The sequence below is a fragment of the Protomyctophum parallelum genome, assembly GCF_964188405.1.
Source record: "Protomyctophum parallelum genome assembly, chromosome: 6".
Taxonomy (NCBI): domain Eukaryota; kingdom Metazoa; phylum Chordata; class Actinopteri; order Myctophiformes; family Myctophidae; genus Protomyctophum; species Protomyctophum parallelum.
In genome coordinates, this window is record NC_139701.1 from 50,071,969 (window position 1) to 50,092,327 (window position 20,359).

Here is a 20,359-nt window from a genome sequence, read left to right on the forward strand (position 1 = left end):
AGTGACACTGTTGATCTGGACAGCAAATTGAGGTTTTAGTCATAGTCTCTTGAATAGTTTTCATTCAGTTTTAGTCACCTGGAAGGTCTTAGTTGTAGTCGACTAATTATCATATTGTTTTAGTTGACTACAGTTTATTTACTGGATTAAAATGTATTTTGGCGGGCCTTGATGGCGTCTTAATGCCTTTAATAATTGATTTTAGACTTGCTGAAAATAGCAGATCTATAAGCTCACAACGCGTCGCAGTGCGATGTGTTGTAGATCTTATAGATCAACCAAACATAATTTGAAATTACTTGTCTTTCAGTTCTACTGGATCTCCACTATACTAGTCCCTCCCCTAACATTTTACTCTAGTTTTTATTTGTTGACAGAATTGTCAATACACATAGCCAATGCCATCATTTTATTTATTTAATTAATATTTAATAATAATTAATACTATTTATTTATTATTTAAAACGGTGGTCGTTCCACCCGACTACTACAGCGGTCAGTGACACTAAACCCATTTAGACCTGAGACCAGATTCTACTAAATGTCTTCTAAATCATGACCGTTTTCTGGGGAAAAAACGTATGTTTCTATGTCAGTGATTCTCAACCGTTTTCATGTCAAGGACCCCCAGACTTATCTGCATCTGAAAACAGAGGCGTATCTACAATAAGGCGAGGGCAGGCGTCCGCCTGTCCAAATCCTGGCCTAGCCAAAATCCATACAATGAGACAAAAAGAGGACAAAAACAAGACCAGGTCTTGTTTTTGTCCTCTTTTTTTTCTCATTGTATGGATTAGTGGACAGCTGATTGGCCGTTGTGGTAGAATCACCCATTGGAATGTAAATGCAAGCCTTTCTGCCTTTGCATCCTACTCGTCTGGCAGGTATATCTCTTTGAAAACCTTTAGTGCTACGATTGTGCGCTGGGAGACGACAATTAACACATCTTGCCTGGCCAAAACGTAATTCCTGGATATGCCACTGCCACTGAAAATATGTAGTTCCAGCTTCCAGGGACCCTCCCATAATTTTCTACATTTTCCTTGGAAAGAAAAAAAAATATGTACAAAAGATTTTTAAATGTGTCAGTGATGTCTTTGTATATTTAATTATTTCTCTTAAGATATTTTTGGGGCGTTTTTGCCTTTATTGATAGGGGGCATTAATTAGACATGAAGTGTGGGTCATGAGTTTTCCTTGACCGGTGGCTTAAATTTTTTGTTTGTTGCAAATGAAGTATTGCAAATGAAGTATTCAATCAATCAATCAATCAATCAATCAATCATTCAATCACTCCATCCAACTGGCGGTGTCCGTGTCTTCCCAGTGGGTCAGCACAAGCTGTTCAACGAGCACCTGGTGTCGGCCAGCGGGAACCCGGCGCTGGTGCTCCGGAGGAAGAAGCACATGGAGAAGGACGTGCACGCCCACCTGGTCAGCGTTGTGTCTGTACGGCTGAGAGAGGGCTACACCATACGAGAGGTCATCTTCACCAAAGGTACATGTAACAGTCTGTAGGCTGAGCGAGAGACGAGAGGTCAACTTCACCAAAGGTACATGTTAATACTTTTACCGTCATTGCCGAAGCCCTTCAGCAATTGAAGCCTAATTTTGATACTAACGCTTGCTGCCATTGCCGAAAGCCCTTCGGCAATTGCTTTTTATAGTGCATTCGATCAAGCGACCCATAATGCTACTCACGTTAGCCGGTTAGCTAGCTGTGTTGTTAGCACACCACTGGATCGTTCATCTTAGCAGCAAGGGCAGAATCCATTTCTTCCGGCGCACGCGCCGGCCGGTAAGCACCGTCGGCCGGTCAGCACCGTCGGCCCGTCCGTAGGTGCGTCGGCCGGTCCGTGATTAGGTCGGCCGGTCCGTGATTAGGTCGGCCGGTCCGTGAATAGGTCGGCCGGTCCGTGATTAGGTCGGCCGGTCCGTGATTACGTCGGCCGGTCCGTGATTAGGTCGGCCGGTCCGTGATTACGTCGGCCGGTCCGTGATTAGGTCGGCCGGTCCGTGATTGGGAGGCGGTCAGCCCCAGGAGGTTAGACGGGACAATAGTCCGATACGGGAGGGGAGGTGCGTGGGAGGTCCGTGTTCAGCTGTTATAATTCCAAACGTGCAAACATTTGACCAGCTTTAATTAGTCCAAATTAGTAGCTTAATGAGTAGTATTTAAATGTTATTGTCTTTTTTTACGTCTAATGTATTTGTATTTAGTTCATACATAGTTCAACATAACTATAATTAAAGGCATTTGAAAGATATTTGAAATATTTCAATTCAAATAGCTGATCTACAAGCTCAAAAGGCCTCGCAGTGTGACGCGTTTTGAGCATGTATATCAGCTATTTTTGTTACGACAGTAATATGCAATGTGGCCTTCTAAAGTGAGTGTGGAAATATAGTGGCCCTCTGGAGTGAGTGTGGAAATATAGTGGCCCTCTGGAGTGTGTGTGGAACTATAGTGGCCCTCTGGAGTGAGTGTGGAACTATAGTGGCCCTCTGGAGTGAGTGTGGAAATATAGTGGCCCTCTGGAGTGAGTGTGGAAATATAGTGGCCCTCTGGAGGGAGTGTGGAAATACAGTGGCCCTCTGGAGGGAGTGTGGAAATATAGTGGCCCTCTGGAGTGAGTGTGGAAATATAGTGGCCCTCTGGAGTGAGTGTGGAAATATAGTGGCCCTCTGGAGTGAGTGTGGAAATATAGTGGCCCTCTGGAGGGAGTGTGGAAATATAGTGGCCCTCTCCATCGTCAAAGTTGCCCACCCCTGGTCTAAAGTGTTTAACGTTGAGGTTTTCTCTTTTTATCCGTCGCGCGTGTGCGTGTAAGGCGGGGCCCAGCTGGAGGTGAAGCTGGTGCTGCTGTGGAAGCACAACATGCGCATCGAGTACCTGGCGGCGGCGCCGTGGCCGCTGGACCCCGGCAAGCGGAGCACCCGGGTGGAGGTGACCATGGAGGGCAGCTACGACATCCTCCACGACATCAGCTGCACGCAGCGCAAGCCCATTACCAGCCCCTACCGCACCTCTGTGATACGGCGCTTCTGGAACACGCTACAGAGGTAACTTGTCCCCAAAACCTAACCTAAACGTGCGCAATGATAGTCAACGGGCCAGTGCTGGCTCGAGATGCAATAGCAAATTTGGCCACTATGTCCATTTCGCCTCAGAGTTTCCTCCGGGTGCCGTCTCTATTAATATATACTCTAAGGTTGCCACCCCTCGCGAGACATGGCCAAAGCATTTCCGGGGGTCCCCAGCCAAAAACTTTGAGAACCCCTGCCCTAACCAAACGCTAACGTATAGGCTATCTAACCGTACCCAATTCAAGCCCATCACCAGCCCCTCCCTACCGCGCCTCTGTAATAAGACACTTCTGGAACAAGAGAACCTATAAATGAACAACCTATACGCACTTCCTTTCCCTCAAACCGGAAGAATAACAATCAAAGCGGCACTCGTTCTCTCGTGTCCCTTCGGCTTTTATTGCAGTAAGGGCTGAAAGGAAGTTCCAGATTGAAATGGCAACCTTTGCGGTTCCCATCGGCCACTAGGCCACCGCTGACCATTTTGTGAGCTTGTGGATTGGCTATTTTTGGTCATTAGTTATTTTAAGATGAAAGAGTACTTGAAGTGATCACACTATAGCAATAGAATACATGTTAGAAGCATCTTCCAGGGCCATGAATGATCAGTAGTGGCTTATAGTCCGGAAATGACGGTATCTTTGCTCTGTTGTCGTCTGATGTGGTGTTGTTGTTTCAAAGCATCAACCAGACGGATCAGATGCTGGTCCACCTGCAGTCCTTCAACTCTCTCCCCGAGAACTACACCATTCCTGAGAGCACCAAAAATGGAGTCCCTCTCTTCTACATCCCACCTGGCTCCACAACGCCGGTACATACTATACACTTATCAGTTAACCCATTCTGGGCGGGAACCCATTTTGGCATTTAGGCCTGACTTCGAAATTTAAAACAATCTCTTCAAAATCCCGAAAAACCTTATGTTTCTGTATCAGTGGTGGTGCTCAATATTTCATGTCAAGGACCCCAAAAACTATATGTAATATGCCTCCGGCCCACCATCTGGAAATATGTTGTTCCAGGGACCTCCCCAGAAGCAAAGATTTGAGGCATTTTCACGATTTTTCAAAAAATTGCAGACCTACAAGTTCATAGTAGATCTGCTATTTTTCAATAGCTAGAGTATAACATAATGCTTTAAAACACCAAAAGGGGTTCCTGCCCAAAATGGCTTAAGCATTATTTTATACTTTAGCTGTTGAAAAATAGCAGATCTACAAGCTCGTAGCGTGCCGTGCTACAAGCTTGTAGGTCTGCAATTTTTGAAAAATCGTGAAAATGAATCTTTGAATATATATTCTTTCACAGCAAACGTTTTAAACTCAAATCTTTGCTTCGGGAATCGTCCTCATGTCTAAATGGCTTAATTCAACTTTGAAAAGAATGTGAATTCCAGTTTGTGGAGTGAATTTGTGGAATGACTGAGTATAGAGGTTCAACCCAGTCCAGACATGAATCATTGTTTTTCGCAGGTCATATTGAGACTTATTATATTATTTGGGAGGTAGTTAGAGGAGAAGGGACGGAGGATTATTTTGCACGGCTGTGTTGTTCAACACATACATAGCTTAACGACTGGAAAGTTATTCCACCACTCACGTGATGGCAATAGTTCTGCGTCACAGCACGATGCGTTGTGAGCTTGTATCTTGTCAGTCGACTAAAATGTATCTATTTTCAGCAAGTGTAAAATGAGCTATATTACGACGGCATCAAGGCCTGCCAAGATACATTTTAGTCGACTGAATCAACTTAAGATTTAGTCGACTAAATCGTGTGATATTTAGTCGACTAAACTAGACGAGCACTAAAACATTCCAGGCGACTAAAACGTAACTAAAACTAAATGAAAACTATTCTAAAGACTATGACTAAAAGTATCTTGTCTGTGTCCTACTGCAAGGGCTGTCCTTGCAGCACAATGGCTGTAATTATAATACTAATCTTCATTGTCCCGAAGGATACATCTTCATCTTCACAGTCTGTTCAGTCAAACGCCCACATCAAAAACACATGGCACACAACACCAAGACAATACAAAAACACGAGGTCCCCACTGTATACAGAATCATCCCATCATACATGTACACTGTATACAGAACCATCCCATCATACATGTACACTGTATACAGAACCATCCCATCATACATGTACACTGTATACAGAACAATCCTATCATGTTTTGAGCATTATGTTATACTTTAGCTATTGAAAGATAGCAGATCTACAAGCTCAGATCTTCTATTTTTGAAATATCGTGAAAATGTGGTGCAAATCGGCCAAATACATATACATATTGGAAAAGAAAACTGTCAGGATTTAGAAGGCATTTGTAGAATCTTTTCTCGGGTCTAAATGGGTTAAGGACTCAGTCTCGGTCTGTGTGCTATACTACAGGTGCTGTCTCTGCAGCACAGTGGCTGTAAGGACTCGTCCCAGTCTCTGTTTGCGTCCTACTGGAAGCCCATCCTCTCCATGGACGCCAACTTCTGGCAGCGGTGGTTGCACATGCACCGCATCGCCATCATCCTGGAACACGACATGTGAGCGCACGCACGCACGGACGCACACACGCACCCCAGAGGGCCTCTATAGTTCCACACTCACTCCAGAGGGCCACTATAGTTCCACACTCACTCCAGAGGGCCTCTATAGTTCCACACTCACTCCAGAGGGCCTCTATAGTTCCACACTCACTCCAGAGGGCCTCTATAGTTCCACACTCACTCCAGAGGGCCACTATAGCGTTTTGAGCTTGTATCAGCCACATTAAGTGAAGGTGGGGGCCCCATGTGACCTTCAGGGTCGCCAGTTGCCCATGTATGGCATAGCTTACTGTAGGCCTTGTTGACTAGATTTCTAAGGTTTTGCTACTGAAATTATTCATTATTTATATGGAGAAATCCCGCCATATTGGACAAGGACGTGTTGGGGAAGAACTAATTCCTTGTCCCAGATGGCATTTCTGGTCAAACTAGTTTTATTCGACAGTCCAAACGTACAATACAAACATATGCGATGGTCGCGGTCATGCTTTGTGGTGTCCGAGCCGGAGACAGGTATCCGGGTCCGTCACAACACGCACTCCTATAAGTAATATCCAGTTGCGGTTTTTGGCTCTCCAAAATAAGTGTGTGTGTGTGTGTGCGTGCGTGTGTGCGGCTGTGTGCGTGAACATGTGCGTGTCTGTGTGCGTGTGCATGTCTGTGTGTGTGTGCGTGCGTGCGCGTGTCTGTGTGTGCGTGCGTGCGCCCTCCGTGCAGGCCCGTGCCCAAACACCTGCATACGGCTGGGAGTAACGGTCGCTTCAGCACCATCCAGTGTCGCATCTCGCACTCTGCCCTCACCTCCCTGCTGAAGGACTGGAGCAGCTTCGTCCTGGTGGAGGGCTACTCCTATGTCAAGCTCATATACAGGTGAGAGCAGCTTCGTCCTGGTGGAAGGCTACTCCTACATCAAGCTCATATACAGGTGAGAGCAGCTTCGTCCTGGTGGAGGGCTACTCCTATGTCAAGCTCATATACAGGTGAGAGCAGCTTCGTCCTGGTGGAAGGCTACTCCTACATCAAGCTCATATACAGGTGAGAGCAGCTTCGTCCTGGTGGAAGGCTACTCCTACATCAAGCTCATATACAGGTGAGAGCAGCTTCGTCCTGGTGGAGGGCTACTCCTACGTCACGCTCATATACAGGTGAGACAGCTTCGTCCTGGTGGAAGGCTACTCCTATGTCAAGCTCATATAAAGGTGAGAGCAGCTTCGTCCTGGTGGAAGGCTACTCCTATGTCAAGCTCATATAAAGGTGAGAGCAGCTTCGTCCTGGTGGAGGGCTACTCCTACGTCAAGCTCATAACATATTCAGGTGAGAGCAGCTTCGTCCAGTGTTGTTTTCGAAAAATGTTCGTCGACTAACTTTTTTTTACTGATGAAAACTAAATGAAAACTAAGCTATGATGACTAAGACTAAATATACTGACAATTCCGTCAACAAAACTAAATCACCTGTAGATTTAGTCGACTAAAATCTTATGGTATGTAGTCGACTAAAACTAGACTAACACTAAAACATTCCATGTGACTGAAATGTGACTGAAACTAAATGAAATCTACTATTTCGTCTGCAAATGAAATAAATGTTAGGAAGGGACATCCCAAATAAGTAAAAGACAAAAGTACATTTTCACTTGGTTGCATGTTGAAAATCTACAAGCTCACAAATCTACAAGCTCACAAACGCGTCACACTGCGATGTGTTTGTGAGCTTGTAGATCGGCTATTTTTAGCAAGTGTAAAATCAGCAGTTACGACGGCATCAAGGCCCTCCAAAATACATTTTAGTCGACTTAAATCGTATGATATTTAGTCGAATAAAACTAGACTAAAACTAAAACAACCCGGGTGACTAAAACGTGCCTAAAAACTAAATGAAAACTATTCAAGAGACTATGACGAAAACTAAAATAAAACATTTCTGCCAAAATCAACACTTATTGGAGGACCACACTCCTGACGAAAGATGGGACTTTGATCGCCAAGGTTGCCCGTTGTGTGTGAAAGGCTCTGTGAGAAGATCCGGCAGGCGTTAAATGAGCCTGCCGACGATGCAGTGTTGTTTTTGGCAGCAAATTTCTATTTTAGTTTTAGTCTTTGTCTTTTGAATAGTTTTCATTTAGTTTTAGTCACATTTTTGTCAACCGGAATGTTTTATTGTTAGTCTAGTTTTAGTCGACTAAATGTCATAAGATTTTAGTCGACTAAACCTACAGGTGATTTAGTCAACTAAAATGTGTTTTGGCGGGCCTTGATGCCGTCGTAATGACTGTTTTTACACTTGCTGAAAATAGCCGATCTACAAGCTCACAACGCGTCGCGAGCTTGTGAGCTTGTAGATTGGCTATTTTCAGCATGCAACCAAGTGTAAAATGATACTGGATCTCTTGTCCACTATAGTCCCTTCCTAACATTTTAGTCTAGATTTTATTTGTTGATGAAATTGTCAGTATATTTAGTCTTAGTTTTAGTCATCATAGATAGTTTTCATTTAGTTTCAATTTAGTTTTCGTCAGTGGAAAATGGTAGTCGACGAACATTTTTCGTCTTAGTTTTAGTCGACGAAAACAACACTGTGACGATGCCTTCCAGAGCGTCTAGCAGGTTTAACTCTATCGCATGACTGGACATCATCCTACGGTACCACGGCATAACCTCTTTAAGGCCCTACTTCGTCATTCAAGAGTTGTCGCACAACAGTAGCGAAAATAGCAGATCTACAAGCTAAGCAATGTGTTGTGTGTCTGTTTCATTGTGGATTGTTGTCTCTCCCCCAACAGTTGCTCTGAGCAGCCTCCCACCAGCTTCTACCTGGTGCGTCTCATCTCCAAGGCCCCCTGCATGGTGCTGAGGCTGGGCTTCCCCATCGGCACGCTGGCCCACGTCCGGAACAAGGTACGTGCTGGTCTGGTTCCCCATCAGCGTTGATTTTGATGGCAATTTTTTTTGTTTTAGTCAGTCTTTTGAATAGTTTTCATTTCGTTTGTTTTAGTGTATTTTGGCGGGCCTTGATTCATATCAAGGTTCATTATTTATGCAGCATTTGAGCCACAAAGACCACCATGTAATGACTGATTAAATCATCTCAGACCCAAAATGAAACAATATTATGTCAGTGTCGTCAAAATAACAATTATTTATTTTCTCCGAACACAGATCGTGGACGAGCTCCGCGAGCAGATCCTCAGGCTGCGATTCCCGCACCGCGTCCAGAGCAAGGAGGCCACGCCCAAGACCAAGAGGAAGCTGCTGGGCGGTCACCCGTCCCCGCCGTCCAAATGTCCCTCGTCCTCCTCGTCCTCCTCGTCCTCATCGCTGCCTGTCCCCAAGCCCGCCCTGTCCGACAGGCCCTGTGTGGTCGTCCTCAACAAACCGTTGGAGAAGTTGCTCATAAGGTATGACGTTTGAGGCGCCGAGTGGTCTCGCGTAACTATTCCATAATCTCCGAAAGGCTATATAGAGTCTAGAAGTACACCTCCCGTAATCCGAGTAAGGAAGCTGCCATTTCCGTCCACGGAAATATATTTTAAAATATCTTTAGAGCGTATTTTTTTATTTCCTTTATTTCCTTTTCTGCTATGTCGGGAGGAACTCCAAAATGTATGTTTTTCAGGAAATTAAGAAAACCTTATATTTTTCAAACAAAGCAATACAGCCTCATCAAAGTTGGTGTTGTGGACTGGGCCGTGGCTCAGCGGTCCAGGCACCTTGGCCGGTAGTCCGAGTCTGGCAGTGTGCCGCGGGTTCGACTCCCGATCCCGACGGCCTTTACTGCATGTCACTCCCCCATCTCTCTCTCTCCCCATTTCCTGTCAGCCTACTGTCTGTCCCTCTATAAAGAATATAAAATAAAGGAGAAAAGCAGCAAACTCCAATGGAGTTAAGAGGTTTTGCCCAAAGGACTTTTTACTACTTTCCATTGGTTCAACAACACACAGATGTAAAGGGTGTTCAATAGCACTGATTTATGCCCCAAAAAAATCTAAAACCTCAAAAATTGAGTAATGAGGTTTCCTCCCGACAGCAACGATTATGCTTTTATGATTTCTATTTGTATTAGGATAATATGTTGTGCGACTGTAACGATGAAATGGAAGTGGGGAGGAGGCTCCACTTCCGCTTTATATTGCACTCATGATAGAACTTCCGTTGCTCCACGTCTGTATGATGGAAGCATTTGGAAACTGCAACAGGTGACTAAAATGCGACTAAAACTAAAATGAAACCTATTCAAGAGACTATGACTAAAACTAACACTGCCTCCACAGGTATGAGAAACTGCCGTCAGACTACAGGACCCCCTTCATCCTCAACATGGAGAGCCTGTCCCACCACCACCACCACCACCACCACCCCGGCTCCGCGGCAGTGGTGGCCCCGCCTCTCAGCGTGGCGGCCAATCGCACGGCCTCGTCCACGCTGGCATCGCTGTCGCGCTACTTCCTGCACCGGCGCTGGGTGTGGGCGGTGCAGTGCGAGCAGGGCGGTCCCGCCGTGCCCCTGAGCGCCGTCGCACACATCCTGTCCATGCTGGCAGAGTGAGTAGTGGCGTGTTTTTTTGTTTGTTTTGTTGTTGTTGTCGATTTTTCGTACATTATCCATTCATTGTCAATTGTGTAAAAACCCAACCACCGACCCCTCCCTCCCCAGGACCAATGATGTCACAAAAAAGCATAATTTTGTCCAATAGAGCACCGAAGTCTGACGTCACTTTCAGTAGAGGGCGTCAGTCCCCAGGTTCATGTATTTGTTTAATTGCATTGAAATCCCCATTGAGGCGATTTGAGATCGCCTCATATAACAACTGTGTTTGAAAAATAAACATGTCATCCCGGCCGCTTCACTCATATGGATATGAAGAATCAACTGACTGAGAGAAAACGCTAATGTCACTGCTGCTGAATTAGTTAGATTTTCGCTAGAAGCAGACTGTATCATATATGAGACTGACTGTTGCAAACGATACAGAGACACCTCCCTGACAGTAACGCAGAGACAGCTTGTTCATTTTTGGACCACAACGCTTATAGCAGACGATATTAAGATCACCCCATGTTATTCTCCATAGAGAAATTACTTCCGCGAACCAGGGGAATCGTCGGGATGAGCGAGTCAGGACTTCGGTGCTCTATACACATACTCGATTACAAAATTTTAATTCTCTTGACATTGACACACTGATATTATAAATTATGCACACATTTAATGACAGCATGTTCCCCAAAATGTCCCCCTCTGTCATTTTGATTAACCCATTTTGATCAGATCAGATTAAAAAAATGTCTTCTACATCCAGTTTTCTGAAAAAGCTATGTTTCTATGTCAGTCGTTCTTCAATTTTCCAAAAATAGCAGACCCACAAGCTCGTAGCGCGCCACTCGGTGGCACGCTATGAGCTTGTAGATCTGCTATTTTTCAATAGCTAAAGCATAACAAAATGCTAACACCAAAAGGGGTTCCCGCCCAAAATGGGTTAATCGAAAAAGCAAGTGGATGGAAACAGTAATTGCTGAGACAGAATCAGAGTGATTATCATCATTATCATCATCATCACGGCTTTTCAGGGTCAGTGAGTGTGTGAAATTCATTTGAGCTGTTTTCACAAAGATACAAGATAAGATAAAGGAAAAAAAAACATGTCGAGGAGATACAAACATCACATGTATTTACTATTATGCTACTATAATAGTAGTACTATTATATTATACTATATAGTAGTACTACTATTTACTATATACCAGCAGGTTCCTATTAGGGCATTCACTTCTAGTCATTTTTACTAGTTGACTAGTTGCCTAGTTTACTAGTCGACTAGTTGTTTAACTACCTATTATGTAAAAATATATATATGGAAAATTGGAAACACATATTTGTACATTTAAAAACTGTGTACATTGGTGATTATAACTATAATCTATCTGATCTTGAGGCCTACAAAATCGGGGGGAAAATATATATTTCTTATCAACTAGTCAACTAGTACCAACAAGGTTGACTAGTGGATTTACTAGTAAACTAGTCGACTAGTTGCTTAATGCCCTAATATAGTTATTAGATCAAAAAGACTTAACAGGACGTTGTGAATGACGTTTCAAGTTTCCAGTTTATGTAAGGAAAAAAGCGTTCAAAGAAAAGGGCAAAATTAATGAATCTTAGGTATCACTGGTCATAAGAGGTTTCTCTCGGCTGGTCTGCTAGTATAGCTCATATCTCGTCTCACATGGATCAACAAACGAAAGAAAAAGCCGGCACATTCACCGGACATCCGGCGCTAGTTCAAAGGGCATTATGGGAAATGCAGTTCCAGCAAACGCCCAGTAAATTAATACAAACAGAAACAGCTATTCTAAATGAATTAAATATATATTTTTACTCCAACAAGTCTTTTTAAACTGTAAATAATAATACTATGAAATAAACAGCTTTTAAACATTATGAAATGAAATGTCACAATATGATTAACTATGTAACCCAAATAGTTACAACATGCCCTAGTTCATATTGGATATGTGACAGTTTCATCCCTAGTGTGAACACGAGTAGGACTCTTTCCCCAAAGTACTCAACAATGTGTTGTTTGTGTTTGTGTTCAAGGATCCGTCTGTCGGAAGGCTTTCATTTTGCCGCCAGTGGGGATGGCATCGTAAACATGGTGATGGAACTGCCCATTAAGGTATGAAGTTTCAACGATTTAAAAGAAGGTTTTTTGTTCTGTCGCACAGTAAGAGAAAAGACAACTCCCTCCTAACATTATGAAATGTAGTGGAACAATAAAACATGTTCAGAAATTTTGACAGGCATCTTTCTTTATTGCCTAAAACAAATGGTGCTGTGCAATTTGAAGGAAATGAATAATAATCAAATAAAAAATGAGTACCCGTAATTTCCGGACTATAAGCCGCGGCTTTTTACCCATGATTTGAACCCTGCGGCTTATACAACGGTGCGGCTAATCTATGGATTTTTACAGCTAACGCAGAGCCATCTCAGGCTCTGAGCTAACGTAGCTGCGGCTTAGTCCGGTGCGGCTTATAGTCCAGTGCGGCTTATAGTCCGGAAATTACGGTACACTCTTCTTACACCGTAAAGTTATTAGTTAACAATACTATTTTGGCAGTATTCAAGTAAACCAACTACACTCCTTTGCCAGACTGACATTACAGAAAAATAATGTCAAAAACATCTTCAACATTGGCAAGCAAACAAAGCTTAGCCTCACAAAGAGAAACTATCAGTACAATTATTTACCTCACATCTTGCCATTTTGAACAAAAAAATAGATGGATAAACTTAAAGTGCTTTCAGCCTCAATAAGCACATTGAGATGCTTTTCAGTAAGGCTGCTGTATGTGCAGTGCAATGCACAAGGTATTTAACAAAAAAAACACAAATGGCTTAAGCCAGGGGTATTCAATTAGATTAGGCTGGGGGCCACAACTGTAGAATTATTGTGTGTGGGGGGCCGCACAGTGTGCGCGCGAAGCGCGGAAATTTGTGGGTTATCAAAATGCTTTTTGTGCTCAAACACGAAGATTTATGTATATTTCCGCACAGTAATGAGCAGGATAATATGTCTATACAGGTATATGCCACCTTAGAATAGATGTAGGCCTAGACCTATTTGACAGTGCATAAACAGCATTGCTTTGACATTAACGACTGGACGGACACACACACACACACAAACACACACACACACACACACACACACACACTCACTCTGCTGTGGGCAGTTCAGAAACCCGTCCACGACCACCAGTGACATCATCGTTTTTTAAACAAGATTTATTTACGTGAGAATAGTTTATCAGACTATAAAGATCAGATTACATAGAGCAGTGATTCCCAAAGTGGGGTTCGGGGTCCGGGGACCCCCAGGGTCCTGGAGGCAGTTCCAGGGGGTCCCCAGGGAAATGATGGTTTGGAACCAAATGGACCCTTATGGGTCTGTAACTCTGAGAGTGTACAAATGGAACCAAATGGACCCTAACAGGGTTTATTATTGTGAGAATGATGGCTTCCATTTTCGCATTGCAACTTTTCAGGACTAGAAAGCCTGCAGTTTCTATTAGCTTGGATTCTCCATTGATGTCACTGTTGGGTGGGTTTCTGAACTGCCCACAGCCCTCCTATGTGACACAGACCGAGTAGAAAAAAACGTGTCATTTTATCATGATTTATTAGTGAGGACCTATTATATGAAGATAGGTTGAAAAGTGGTCCTTTAATGATTACCGTCATTATGGTAATCAAACAATTAATATCGCACACACCATACCTGTAACTTTTATTATCCCTCTTATTATTCTCAAATTTTTTCCAAAATTCTTCCAGGGGCCGCATGTGGCCCGCGGGCCGCCAATTGAATATCCCTGGCTTAAGCCTTACACAATATCCGCATTTGCCATTGTAGCGTGTGGTACTGGTATTATAACATTTGTTCAACCAGCGTTTTCTGTGTAGTGTCTAGTGTGTATGCGTTACAAGGGTTTGTGTGTCTGTGACTGACTGTGTTTACCACAGCCAGTAAGACCCTACGTTAGCCAATCAATGACCTCTTCTTCGTGCTTTGTTCATGTTAGGGTGTAAAGCCATGTGGGCTCAGAGGCTAGTATGAGAGGCAGAGCACAAACGAAACTGTCAACACAGAGCGCTATCTCAGCAGTCAGCACAGAGACGCCTGTATGACAGATCACGGAGCTGCATGGCGAGACTTTTCACTTGGATCACATAAGTTATAACATAATAACGCGGTTAACACACGCACAGTAACTATAACGCCATTATGGAATGGGGAAATGTAAAGCGTTAGGTTACAAGTTATTGCAAATAGTAGTTTCGTTATGTAACGTAACGTGATGTAAGGGCGTTAGTTACAACACTGATTATTATATATGTCTCTGTGTGTACGTCTGCAATCCACTTAACTTGAGAACCGTTCGCCCCACCTATTTCACACACGCGTTCAACCCCCCACAGGGAGTGTGGTGTCTCGAGTCGGTTGGACACACGGTTGTCCACAACTGCCACAAAAGGCCTCTAATAGAAGAGCCATCTAATAGAAGAGTTGTGTTATTGAGTGGGCAGAAAACAGCCTGGTCACATGGTTCATGTACTCGCTCGAGCCCATAGACTCCAATGCATTCCGTAAATGTCCGGTTGTCCCTATGTGGAGCCTTCAATTACGGACAAACCAATAGAAGTCTATGTAGAAGAGGACTGGCTCCATGGCATGACGTGAATGGAGTTTGCGTAACTCTGTCTATACTCTAAGACTCTGGACAGGGCCCCCTGCCCAGGGTCCATATATGGAGCTGGCCTGTTCTGACATCATAAATATGTTCTGACATTTGCATAGACTCCATATTTGGGCATGCCTGACAAAGAACTCCATATATACCCCATGAGTCCACTCGAGTCACTACAATGCAATGAAATACATTATATTATAGGCCCTACCCATATTATGAGGAGCCCATTCACATTGACATTATAAGACAGCTGACAGGCGCTTATTAAGTTATTATAGACAACTACGTGCAGCTGACGCGCCTGCTCTCGCAGTGTTTTGTGTTCAAACCCCCTCCCACACTCGTTTTTTTTACTCTGACTCGCAATTTGGGTGGTTTTATTTTGTCACCTTGCACTCTTCTATTGAGACATTTAGATTAGAGCTGGGACTCGATTAAAAAAAATAATCTAATTAATCAGAGGCTTTGCGATTAATTAATCTAGATTAATCGCATTTTAATCGCATATCATTATTTGACCCGAGAACAGAGAGAAAGCAATTTTTTTAAATGGATTTTGGTATACTAGTGAATCAATGAATAGTGAATACATACTTATGTATTCACTATTCATTGATTTTTGTATTGTATTGTTTTTGTAGTAATAGGGGTAATAATTCTTTATTGAATAATTGCACACAACTGTGCTGTAATCCACGCTACCATCGGATAGCCTTTTAAATCCTATTTCCAATCCACGGGGACAAGCAAAGTGATCTCAGCGGCTTCCCCCAGTCTGGTGAACTGTCTGCGGTTTCTGGTGGTGTTATTGTCTGAAGAGGACATGGACACTTGGTGCGCAGGTCCATCTGAAAACTGTCCAGTGACAACGTTCCGCGGTGAAAAAAAGAGTGCAATTAAAATGCGTTAATTTTTTTAATGCATTAATTTTTCTGTAGTTAATTAATCGTAATTAATCGCAATTAGTCCCGGCCCTAATTTAGATAGATGGTGTCAAAGGTCATGTCTTATCTAGACTCGAGATTAAATGTATCCCCTGAGCAAGCAAACCCCTGAGCTATAATTGCTAATGGTATAAAAACACAAGAAGCACATACCTCGGCTTTGACGCAAAGTGAAAGCACTCAGAGAACCGCTGCTTTCACTGATGTTTTCTTCTTCTTCTGCTGCTTGTTTTTTGTAACGCTTGTAGGGGATGTCGGCGGAGGAGGACCGAGAGAGTCACACCTGTATCGTTCAGTACATCCTGTTCCCTCCCCACTCCTCCTCCACTAAAGACAGGTCAGCAACTCTTCGCCTTGTGTGTCATGCACTGAGTTATTGCTTTGACCCATTTTGACCTAACCTGACGCTGCCAGATGAGGGCGGTATTGGGTAACCATGTTCCCCAACACAGCCTTCATCTGGGATCTCTCAGGGAGTTGAGCTGACAGAAATCCGTTCCGTACCGGACCAATCAGCGTGAGCTAAGGGCGGGATATGTGCGAAACCGGATGTGAAGCTATGTAGACACGTCAATATGATTGGTTGTGTTTGCACGCCCACACGGTGATAGACAGACGGTCCCATCCAATCATCTACCAAGTATCTTGAAAAAAAGGAACAGCCCCGTCATCGAATTTGCTTCCGCGATCCCAGATCCCAATAAGCTGTGAAACAAATTTGTGTAGCAAGCTTTTTGGATCTGGCAGCGTCAGGTTAATTTTGACCTGAGATCAGATTCTAAAAATGTCTTCTACATCCTGTGTGTGTGTGTGTGTGTGTGTGTGTGTGTGTGTATGCGCGTGTGTGACACAGTTTCTCCACGGACGATGACAATGACACTGACGTGGAGCCGGTGGACGCGGACACGGAGCTGAGCCTGGTGACGGAGTGCTGGGTGGAGCCACAGAGTGGCACCGTGTATAACGGCCACGCAGCAGGGCAGCACGCCAGCTACCAGGGACTGCCCTACCAGGACATCCCAAAAGCCGTGCGTACTACCAGTGTGTTAATCCTTTAACATGCAGCCCTATCTAGAACCGTAGTAACCGTAGGATTAAACGTATCGTTTAGGCCTGCCAGAACCGTAGGCTATACGTTTTCCAGGGTTCATATTCTTTATCCCATTCTGGGCGGGAACCCCTTTTGGTGTTAGCATTATGGTATGCTTTAGCTATTGAAAAATAGCAGATCTACAAGCTTGTAGGTCTGCTATTAACAACTGACATAGAAACATAGCTTTTTCAGAAAACTCTCAGGATGTAGAAGACATTTCTTTAATCTGATCTCAGGTCAGAATGGGTTAATAATAATAATAAAACTGTGCGTACCAGTGTGTTTACCATATTTGAACCAGTGGTGGAAATAAAGTACCCACTTTTTTTACTCTGTTACAAGTAAAAGTCCGGAATTCAAAATGTACTTGAGTGGAAGTACAAACGCATTGGCTTTTGTGTTGGTTCTGGACAACCGCCTATCCGACGGACTCGACAACGGGCACTGCACTACCTGTGGTGGTGTGGAGCGCGTTGAAGTCGGTGGAGCGAATGGTTCTCGAGTTACGTGGATTACAGTCGTACGTACATTAGGGCTGACCTCGAATAGTCGACTAATCGATCGGAACGGGTCTCAGTCGACTGACCACCTCTTAGTCGACTGAGCAATTTTTTTTTTTTCAAATCTCCAATGTGCATCTGGAGTGTGTCTGCCTGTGTGGCAATGTGCCACTGCCTGTGACTTGAATCGCACAGTGTGCTGGCCTGATAGACTCCAGAATCTCAATCTCACCTGCTGTGCTCAATCTGGCTAATGACAAGCCTCTCAGTTGTTAAAAAAAAAGATTTGAACAGTCAGAATGTTCAAATGTGTTTATGTCCCCCACAGACCTAGTGGAATAATACAATATTTTTGTATATTTTTGTAAATATTGTATTTTTATATACAATTTTTTGGGGCAAAACAAAAAACATTTTTTTTTTTTTTTTGCTTAGTCGACTATTAGTCGACTAACAGTAAATGTATTCATCTATCAGTCGACTATACAAATCCTTAGTCGGGGACAGCCCTAACGTACATACACACATACAGCGACTTACTGTCATACTGCATATTGTCTTGCAGATCTTCCCCAGGGACGTGGCCTGCATGTCTACCATGATGACCTTTGAGTACCTTAGTCAGCTGTGTCAAAACAAAGAGCAGATCTACACGCTGCCTGCTGCCCTGAAGAACACTGCTGGTACATTGCAACTCTTTGACTGTCAAATAGTAGTTTTTCTTTTACCCATTTAGACCTGAGGACGTGTCTGTGTCACCTCATAGCTTTTAACCATTATTTTAAACTGTATCTGTTGTCCTATTGTCTGTCATTGTCAGTAGGAGTTTATATAACATGTTGTCTGTCATTGTCAGTAGGAGTGGAGGTCCTATATAACTTATGTCTGTCATTGTCAGTAGGAGTGGAGGTCCCATATACCTTATGTCTGTCATTGTCAGTAGGAGTGGAGGTCCTATATAACTTATGTCTGTCGTTGTCAGTAGGAGTGGAGGTCCTATATAACTTATATCTGTCGTTGTCAGTAGGAGTGGAGGTCCTATTTAACTTATGTCTGTCGTTGTCAGTAGGAGTGGATGTCCTATTTAACTTATGTCTGTCGTTGTTAGTAGGAGTGGAGGTCCTATATAACTTATATCTGTCGTTGTCAGTAGGAGTGGAGGTCCTATATAACTTATGTCTGTCATTGTCAGTAGGAGTGGAGGTCCTATATAACTTATATCTGTCGTTGTCAGTAGGAGTGGAGGTCCTATATAACTTATATCTGTCGTTGTCAGTAGGAGTGGAGGTCCTATTTAACTTATGTCTGTCATTGTCAGTAGGAGTGGAGGTCCTATATAACTTATGTCTGTCATTGTCAGTAGGAGTGGAGGTCCTATATAACTTATATCTGTCGTTGTCAGTAGGAGTGGAGGTCCTATATAACTTATGTCTGTCATTGTCAGTAGGAGTGGAGGTCCTATTTAACTTATGTCTGTCATTGTCAGTAGGAGTGGAGGTCCCGGCGTGTGAGGATAACATCCACACCGTGCCCTTCCAGTTTGACCTCATCCAACTGCTGCCCAAGTGTCAACAGATTGAACTCTTCTTCCTCACGCTCAGCACAGGTGACATGCACGCACGCACGCACGCACGCACGCACGCACACACGCACAATGATAAGAGCTCCCCTCACTTCACACGGGTGTGGTTATTTTTTTATTATTTGTTTTAATTTCATTTCAAGGTCCCTCGTATGCGTAACATCTTGGAGGCCATTTTCATACCAATTTAATTGTTTGGGTGAAGCATTCCTTTAACTCTGATACTGTACAAATGGGACCAAATGGACCTTTACGGGAACCAAATGGACCCTGACGGGACCCTTACAGGAACAGGACCCTTATAAATCACCTGCACATTTAGTATATCCAACTAGACCTGAGGCATACAGAACTATTTCTACCCAAATAAGTCGCTGGTAGTCCCGTGACCATATATTGGTCGGAGTAGCGACACGTGCGTTCGCCGTCCAGGAACTGCGACTTAAATACTACCATTTTTCGAGTGGAACCTGCCTTCACGTTTCTTCTTTTCTCCGTGGGAACAAAGGTAAGCTGATAAACAACCTCTGTTAGCATAGGCTGCGTGCGCGCCGCTTCTCTGCCATACACATGGTTGCGTGCTACGAACGGCGACCTGACCGTCTCGTTCAGCACCATGAATGCTATGCTGCAGTGCTAGTGACGGCAAGCGTTAGCGCTGCCCGCTCCCAGCACGGTGTGACACACTAGTCAGTCGACGCTATTGTTTACTTTTAGCCCGGGTCTGCGACGCGGCACGCCTCAGCACGGCGCAACTCAGTTGACACTCATTTCGTGTAGTGTACTTTTTTACTTTCTATATTATTAAGCCTCTGCTACTGCGAGGTATAGACCGATTCACAGAGGGGTGCCCTGGGCGCGGCCATTACTGAGGGGTAATCCATGGAGCAGGTGCTCCGTAGGCCAGGTGTAGCTAATCAGTGCTGCAGTACTCAATGGTACACCCTCAGTAATGGCCGCACCCAGGAAACCCTCTGTGAATCGGTCTATACATAGGGCAGCTTTTGCCTCTCTAATGAGTGACGCATCACTGGAGGCATTCGGCCTCAAGTCTGGCTCTCGCAGGCCAACCTGACTGAGAAAACCAGGGCAACCCTGCGTGGTCTCCCAGTGGTGCCGGGAGCGATATTTGGCCCAGCTGCGCGGGAAGTGCTGGACCGCACAATCCGGGCCAGGAAGGACAAGGAGCAGCTGTCAAGCCTGCGGCGGCAGCGCATGCTTTAATTGACAATATATATACAAGTAAGACGCGCAAACGCGGGAAGCGAACGCAGCTCGTGTGTGTGTGTGTGTGTGTGTGTGTGTGTGTGTGTGTGTGTGTGTGTGTGTGTGTGTGTGTGTGTGTGTGTGTGTG

General features: G+C 44.2%; 1 protein-coding gene across 1 annotated transcript in view; it reads left to right on the forward strand.

Moving 5' to 3' along the window:
• szt2 (SZT2 subunit of KICSTOR complex) overlaps positions 1-20,359 on the forward strand; it is a 181,611-nt gene that overhangs the window by 20,865 nt on the left and 140,387 nt on the right. Inside the window, exons 9-21 of the mRNA XM_083766835.1 lie at positions 1,328-1,498; positions 2,832-3,063; positions 3,769-3,898; positions 5,485-5,630; positions 6,351-6,503; positions 8,416-8,530; positions 8,792-9,030; positions 9,904-10,173; positions 12,230-12,308; positions 16,079-16,167; positions 16,684-16,858; positions 17,989-18,106; positions 18,913-19,029. Coding sequence (XP_083622961.1) covers positions 1,328-1,498; positions 2,832-3,063; positions 3,769-3,898; positions 5,485-5,630; positions 6,351-6,503; positions 8,416-8,530; positions 8,792-9,030; positions 9,904-10,173; positions 12,230-12,308; positions 16,079-16,167; positions 16,684-16,858; positions 17,989-18,106; positions 18,913-19,029 — 2,034 coding nt within the window. The remainder of the gene's footprint in view (positions 1-1,327; positions 1,499-2,831; positions 3,064-3,768; positions 3,899-5,484; positions 5,631-6,350; positions 6,504-8,415; positions 8,531-8,791; positions 9,031-9,903; positions 10,174-12,229; positions 12,309-16,078; positions 16,168-16,683; positions 16,859-17,988; positions 18,107-18,912; positions 19,030-20,359) is intronic.